The 8,863-nt window shown below is 36.5% G+C and overlaps 1 protein-coding gene across 3 annotated transcripts in view; it reads left to right on the top strand.

Moving 5' to 3' along the window:
- Positions 1–3,940: 3,940 nt before the first annotated feature.
- Positions 3,941–8,863, top strand: part of LOC115232383 (calcyphosin-like protein) — a 42,781-nt gene continuing 37,858 nt past the window's right edge. The window contains exons 1-2 of one of the 3 annotated variants that reach the window (XM_036500348.1): positions 3,941–4,174; positions 4,953–5,332. In XM_036500348.1, coding sequence (XP_036356241.1) covers positions 4,969–5,332 — 364 coding nt within the window. In that variant the 5' untranslated portion in view covers positions 3,941–4,174; positions 4,953–4,968. Of the gene's footprint in view, positions 4,211–4,952; positions 5,333–8,863 lie in introns of all 3 variants that reach the window. The other 2 variants (XM_029802238.2, XM_029802237.2) reach the window with 2 other exon arrangements.

Raw genomic sequence — 8,863 nt, 5'->3', positions numbered from 1 at the left:
GCTCGATTAAAAGGCTTGTCACTTGTGCACAACTGATAATTCTTTTTCTGCCTCATTTTATGACCATTTGGGGTAATCAGTATTTTAGATGTTCTACAGTATGATATTACTCTGTACTAGACGTTAATGGAGCGACCTTTCTACCGATGATAGACAAGCTACGGAATTGTCAGTGATCCACATTCAACATGAGAGGGAGATATCCAGTTATCTTGTAAAGCGTTTACAACTGCTATAGTGCAATAGTGTATGACGAACGACTCACAAAAAACATGCACAGAAAATTAGCAATGTTTATACAACCTAAATTACAACATTGCTGCATGGTGACAGCTGTTTAGTTTGCTAAGTACTTAGAATGTATAAGTATATAAGTGAGTTCATGGTTGGTTGAGTCAAGTGATGTATTTGTATGTATTTGCGTGTGTAAATGTGTTTATTTAACTTGCCGTGTGTGACTGTTTTTTCATATGAGTGTGCGTGACTATATGTTAATATGTGTATGTGGGTGGATGTATGTGTGTATGCGTATGCGGTTAAGTGTTTAAGTGCATGTTGAATACATCTGATATAATAAGTGAAAATTATTATTTTTTAAAGACCAAATATACTCTTTACTCTTTTACTTGTTTCAGTCATGTGACTGTGGTCATGATGGGGCACCGCCTTTAGTCGATCAAATCGATCCCAGGACTTATTCTTTGTAAGCCTAGTACTTATTTTATCGGTCTATCGAAAGTATATTTATAAAAGTATCTTTTTATTTGTTGCTTTTTTTTTTGTATTTCATTTTTACTATCTGAAGGAATGTCATCTGTTTGAACGGCAAAAATCAAAATGTTTCAGCCACTGTCAGTCATCCGCGTTAGTCTTCTCTGTCCCTTCTACTTATGGAATTAATTATTTTATGAACCTACTGCAAGACCCCTTCCACATATACCCACATGTTTTCTTCAAAATTCGTCAATCTGAACATCAACAACATCAATCTACTTCATCTTGAAAAGAGTAGTTGCCAGGTCAGTCTATAATAGAAAGTAAAATGAAAGGAAGAATGCAAGTCTTCTGTCAATAATTGGAACTGCACCGTTCCATTATATTTTAATCGTAAATTATCTTTGAAATAGCTTCTTACGTTGGAACAAGTTTCGAGGAACGGATGTACTCGCCTCATTTGACCCTAAAGGATACAACTGAGGCAAGATATGTGAGGGAATATAATTTGGCAGCTATTTCATGCGAGTCGAGCGACCGTGTTAAGACTTCCTTGTTGGATTACGAGTGGGTGTAAGTTTAATGATACAACAAGCAGACCATTGTGTGGTGAGGAGGTGGGAAACAACTTAATAACTATCGTTTTGAGTTATTTTACATACTCTCTCTGCCTCTCGTTCTAACTCACTCTCTCTTTCTTTTCTCTGTCTCTCTCACCTTCTCTCTCCCTCCCCCTCTCTATATATATTTATATATGTATATATGTGTGTATGTATATATATGTATGCATGTATATATATATACACACACGCACACACACACACACACACACACAAACACACACACACACACACACACATATATATATATATATATATATAGTTAATCCAAACAAGAAAACACAAAAAAAAAACAACGCGAGGACGTGGAACAAATATAGTATTATTGGACGCTCAGGATTAGCAATAATCCTGAAGAAGGATGGTTTAACGTTTCAAGCGGAGCTCTTCGTCGGAAACATAGGAGAAGGAAAGATCCAGAGAAGGGAAGACAGAGGAAATATATATATATATATATATATAGATATATATATATATATATATATATAATATATATATATATATATATATATATATATATATATATATATATATATATATATATATATATATATATATATATCAGGTCATTAAGAATGAAATGTCTGATTTTGAACGGAAAGTTTATTTTACTTTATCTCAACAAAAAGCAAAGCAAAAAAAGCAATCAAAGTATGCGCCTAAATTATCAACACAATTTTGCCATTTTATCGGTAGCTTATTTATGCCGACAGCGAAGAATTCTGGGGAGCAAAAGGTAATGAAATCACGAAAGGATGTTTTAGCATTTTCTCCAGATTTGAAGTAGTTTTTTTCTTGCAAAAAGTTGTCCCATGACTGGAAAACGTGATAGTCAGTTGGTGCAAGGTCTGGTGAATATAGTGGATGACAGAGTACTTCCAAGTTCAATTCATGTATCTTGAGTAGCGTTCTTTGTGCAACATGTGGCCAAGCATTGTCTTGCAAGGGAATTGGCCTGTCTCTATTGACCAATCTCGGTTGCATAATTGCAAGTTCACTCATCTTTTCATTCAACTGGTTGATGTATACATCCGCTGTAATTGACTTCTCATGAAGCTGTAGCGGATGACACCAACGCAGGACCACCAAACAGACACCGTTAGCTTTTTTTTTTGTGAATATCCTTTTTTTCTTTATTGTGTTTTGACATTTCATCTCTATCTAACCACCATGCAAAACGCTTGCTATTGTTGAAAAACATCTATTTTTCGTCACACGTAACAATACGACGCAAAAATGGTTCGCTTTTATGCCGCGACAGCAAAGAACAGTAAGTTTCAAGACGACGTGTCATTTGATGCTCGTTCAGTTCGTGTGGTGCCCACTTGTCTAGCTTCTTCACATTGCCGATTTGTTTCAGATAGTCCAATACAGTTGGAATCGAAACATCAAAACTTGCTGCTAACTCACGCATAGTCTGAGATGTATCCAATTCCACTACAGTTTCCAGCTCATCATTAATCACCTTGGTCTCAGGTCTACCATGGGGTTGATTTTCAGGAGTAAAGTCACCAAACCGGAACTTCTCCAACCATCGATGTACAGTGCACTCATTCGCCACGTCTTCACCAAACACCTCATTGATGTTTCGAGCTGTCTGGGATGCATTGGTTCCACAACGGAACACGATTTTTTTTTATCTATCCATGGTTTCACAAAAATTGATTTACAAGAGAAAACTCATAATATAATCAAACACGATTAATTGCATTTCAAAAACTGATGATGTAACTCTTCAATGTTGTAAAACAAAGAATTGTCAGGATAAAACATAAGAGTTAACGACTGTCAGACTTAGTGCATAGAATTTATTAGTTAAGACCGTCAAAAGGATTAAATCTATCCATTTACTGTTGCCATTTGATTTGATAATCAGTAATTTTCCACAGAGGTAATCTAAGTATTGGATCAACTTTAAACACTCTGTAGTTCATAAACATTGAAAGCAGCATTGTATATATCAACAGAGCATGTACAAATTCATTCAGTTGGAATTGACAGCTTACAAGCATTTTGTGCAGGGTCCATAGCATATGGCATCATGCTAGGTTAATCCTGACCCGGGTGTGCCTAGTAGACCTTTATGGATCTGAGTGTTGACCTATAAATATGAAGAGGTACTGCATGCCATGGAAATGCAGAAGCTTCGCTGTGCTCTGGGCATGACTCGTCGATGTGTGGGTAGTTATGAGAATGGCGCCCATCATTGACAATATGTGTGCCATGCGTCTCCGAGGAATGCATATGTGAGATGCAGTGATGAGCATTCGGTAACCAAAACAACAATGAGAATCACTTCAAATGAACGATTACTGCAGTAAAATAAACGAGTTAACCCCTCTAAGCTGCCTTCAACCTGATCGAGTGGAAGAAGGTAAGCGAGAATGTAGACTCCATTCGAGGTACAACACACGTTAGGTGATTATTATGTGTGTATCAGTCTGTGTACGTGGGTAGGTGTACGTGTGTGGTCGTATGTTTGTGCATGTATGTGTGTGTGCGGGGGTGTGTATGTCTTTCCTCTCTCTGTCTGTCTGTCTCTTTCTCTCTCTCTCCTTCTTTTTTTCTTCCCCCTATCTCCCTCTTGCTAGCTTCCCTGACTGACTAGTTTAAGCTCGTTTGCTGACTGACAGCAAGCTTAGTAGTGGGTTCTGTTTATAGTCTTTTTTTTTCTGCTTGCTATCTTTGTTTTATGAAGAGGTGTGATAAAGCATAGTTACATATATAAGACACAAATAACAAGCAGCAGTAGAAACATCGTCAGCGACGCGACAACGAGAGGCCACATACATATATAGATAGACAGAACCAACATCGAAAGCGACAACAGAGGAAAGAAAGTAATTACGAATAGCGACTTCCAGCATTTCTACCATGTTAGTAGATGTAATAATAATAATAATAATAATAATAATAGTACAAAACCAAATATATTGCACCCAAAGCATAACACCAACATGAACTTCTAACTTGTCTCTTGAGGTCTCTGGGTGAGACTTGGAACCAACTTGTACAAATGCAAAACAAAAGTCAAAGATAAAATAATAATAATGATGACGATGATGATGATAATTAACAACAGTACGTTGTAATACCAAGATATATACATACACACACACACATATATATATATATATATTGGTAAAAACGGTAAGATAACAAATGAAAGAAATACATATATATATATATATATATACACACACACACACACACATAAATTGTATCGCCCATCAAACGACCATGCACGTCATTTATATATATATATAAACAATCATATGCGTTCACATGCACACGGACACACACACACACACACACACATACACATAAATATATTTGTGCGCATGCATGTACACGCACACACACACGCATATGTATGTATGTATGTATGTATGTATGTACTAGCTCACATAAGAGAGATGAGATAGATTTTTTTTATATACCGTATGCTTGTGTGCGTGTGTGCGCGTGTGTATGTCTCTAATAGTAGTAAACTTGTTTACCGTTTTTCCAAACTCATATTACTTTTTAATCACTTGATTTAATATTATATTTTTACTTTGTTTTATTTCCTTTTTAACATGCCTAGTTTTCTTTTTCGTATTTTTATCCATAAACTAGATACAGACGCTTGACAATGGAAGAGAGGGCACAAAAACTCATCGAATTTCTTCGAAATGAATGCATTAAACGGGGATGTACATCAGGTATTAAAGGTCTGGGTCTCATTTTCCGATCAATGGACATCGATTTTTCTAAAAGATTATGCTTCGATGAACTGAAACTCGGTATCCAGAGATATGGAATTGAGATTAGCGATTCTGATCTGCTTATACTTTTCAATGCCATAGATATAGACAATAATAAAACTATTGATTTTGGTGAATTCATGCATAAGTTACGCCCACCACTGACAGGAATTCGCCTGGCTGTTGTCAAAGAAGCATTTCAAAACTTAGATGTTAATAACGACACTGTAATTGCTGTGGACGATCTCAAAGGTAAGAAGCAAAACACTTTGTTTATTATGTTATTTATACCGCAATGTTTTGTATTGACGAGGCCCTCGTGGCGAAATACAGAAATTATTTTGTTCTGAGTTTAAGTCCCATCGAGATCGTGTTTGCTTTCAGGATCGATTTCATCGATTATATCCAACCCTAAGTTTTGTGCCTATGTTAGAAAGTGTTAGCAGCGGAACTGTTTGAATATCAGACAAAATGCTTCGTGATATTTAATTGCGGCCCTTTATGATCTGAGTTCACGACCTGCCCAGGTCACCTGAAACTTACATCCTTCAGAGATCGCTAAAAAAAACTCCCGAGATCGATTTAGTTGACTAGCAGCCTTTTTCTTCGTATATGTGGCACCGGGCCAGTCAGAAATTGTTATGTTAATGGTCATGGACTAAATACCATGCGGTATTTTGTTATTCATTGTAAATATTGTATAGTTATTGTATTTAGCTATTGTTTGTATTGTACAAAGGCATAAAACTCTTAATAAATTGTATTAGAAATGTATATAATCTAATGTACGTAACCACAGTTAGTCATAAACGCATACAATCGGTCGATAAAGACTAAATAGGCATAACGTTTAAACTGTCATGAGCACACATACACATACATACTACGTTCATACACATAACCATACACACACATACACGCGCAAATGCACACTTGCACAATGTGTGCGTGCGTATGCGTGTGCGTGATTGTGTGTGTGTGTGTGTGTGCGCGCGCGCGCGTGCTCTGAACGTTTACAAAAGTTATCATCAACTAGCCTACTTTTAATGTCAATATACATAAACGAATACTTGTGGTGCTTGTATACATATACACGCATACATACATGTATGCACGCATGTCTACATGCATACATACATACATACAAACATGCATACAAGCATACGTACATACAAACATACATACATGCATACGTACATGCATGCATACATGCATACATACATACAAACATACATACATGCATGCATGCAGACGTACATGCATGCATACATACATGCATGCATACAAACATACATACATGCATGCATGCATACGTACATACATACATACATACATACATACATACATACACACATGCATGCATACATGCATACATGCACGCATAAAATTCAATATCCAATTCAGTAAATAGTTAATACGTATTTTGATGTTACATAGGCCCAATTTCACTTCGATTTAACACTGACTTAAACGACGCATCGTGAATTCCATCCTCAAATATTGTCAAGAATACAAAATGATTTGAGCCATTCGCCCAGTGTCCTTATTGAGTGAGGAGTGTGCTCGTTCTCTTCAGATAAATTAATTACTTTTTTGAATGTACGTATAAAAATTAGTAATTTATGTACGTATATAAATTAGTGCGCGCATGTGTGTTGCGCGCGCACACACACACGTGCATATGTGTGTGTATATGTGTATGTATGTATGTGTGTGTGTGTGAACACAGTTATATAAAAGATATAATCTACCGTATGATGTATATAATAACGTTGTTGCTACAGCCCACTCCTACAATTCTCATAAATGTAATTACGTAAATACACTAAATCGTTTGCCTTTGGTATTTGGGTTAATTTTCAAAGAATTGTCATAGCCGTATGATTAAAATGTTGGTTTCGCATCAACGTGGTCTTGAGCTCTATCCCACTGCGTGGTATCTTGGGCAAATGCCAATTTCTATAGCCTCGGCTTGACCCATAATTTTCTGAGTAAAACTAGGTAAATGGACTCTGTAAAGAACCCATCGGGTGGATTTATCAGTAAATCAAAAGGGTACAGCCTGTCAGTGCAATACTCGACCACTTACACATGAATTCGGGTGCAAGTAATTCATATTACCGAAAAAATGGATCCGCCTCGTCGAACGACTGTGGTCCATAACTATAAAACAGCAATAATGAATGCAGGATATATATATGCATGTCTGTGTGTGTATCATGCGTGTGAGTATGAGTATGCTTCTGTAAGTATGTGTAAGTTTATATGATATGATACACACACACACACACACACACACACACACACGCACACACACAGAGGTTTGTTTTGTGTCTGAACATGTAGAGCATCTGTATGTGTGTGTGTGTGTGTGTGTAAGTGTGTGTGTGCGCATGTGTGTGTGATATAAACTCACACATACTGAAGCACACTCACACGCATAATACACACAGAGACATACATATAAATAAATGTGCGTGTAGCTTTGTGCGTATATATATATATATCATATATATATATATATATATATATTATATATATTATATATATATATATATATTTATATATATATATATATATATATATATATATATATATATATATATATATATATATATATATATATATTTCTTTATTACCCACAGGTGGCTAAACATAGAGGGTACAAACAAGGACAAGTATTAAGTCGATTATATCGACCCCAGTGCGTAACTGGTACTTAATTTATCGACCCCGAAAGGATGAAAGGCAAAGTCGACCTCGGCAGAATTTGAACTCAGAACGTTTCGTCTGCCGCTACGTTCTGAGTTCAAATTCTGCCGAGGTCTGGTCGACTTTGCCTTTCATCCTTTCGGGATCGATAAATTAAGTACCAGTTACGCACTGGGGTCGATATAATCGACTTAATACTTTGTCCTTGTTTGTCCCCTCTATGTTTAGCCCCTTGTGGGTAATAAAGAAATATATATATATATATATATATAATATATATATATATATATATATCCCTTACAGGACTGTCACGTTAAGTTGACAGTATACAACCACTCTATCGCTCCACCACCGTACATATCTCTATGAGATATTTAGAAATTTAATATTTCTGATTTTGGTGATCAGTGAATAAACTTCACTGAAAATATATATATATTTGCGAAGTCTAGACAAATATCTTCAGCGAGCAGGCCTTTTTGAATTTTTTCCTCGGTGTCGGTTATTTTGTATTACGGTTATTGTGTATCACGGTTGTGAGTTCGAATTCGTTGGTTGAACCTGTTTCGGCGTGGTGAATTGTGGAAGTTCTTTTTTCGAAAATGCAAACCCAAACTTATGGAGGAGCGGCAGGCAAGGGTCTGGCTGCGAGCGAGTTGCAGTTGGAGGAAGTGGTCGTCGAGAAGGAAAGCCTGAAGGAATACTTCAACAGTTTCAAGAAGGAGGGTGACTGCCTGAGGGTCACACTACCAGAAGACGAAGTGAAAGAAGCAGAGAGGCGTATTGTGACATATAGAACGTGGAACGTGGCTTCGAAGAAAATAGAAGTGGCAGAGATGGAGGAAATTGAGAGGTGTTTGCAGGAGATTGAAGAAAAAGCTACCTTCTATAATAGAGGTAGAAAGTACGCGACGGTGGTAGTTCATTTTGAGAACGAAGCTGAAGCAAAGAAGAACGCTACGAAAATACTGAAAAATGAAAAATGGCTATTACTACCTAGCTATTGTGGAAGACGAGCGGTGAGAATAAGAATCAGCAAAATTTTATCAGAATTGAAAATGGAGCGAATTA

This window comes from Octopus sinensis, linkage group LG2 (genome assembly GCF_006345805.1).
Source record: "Octopus sinensis linkage group LG2, ASM634580v1, whole genome shotgun sequence".
NCBI lineage: Eukaryota > Metazoa > Mollusca > Cephalopoda > Octopoda > Octopodidae > Octopus > Octopus sinensis.
The sequence above is the reverse complement of the archived record's forward strand: the minus strand, read 5'-3'. Positions and strand labels throughout refer to the sequence as shown.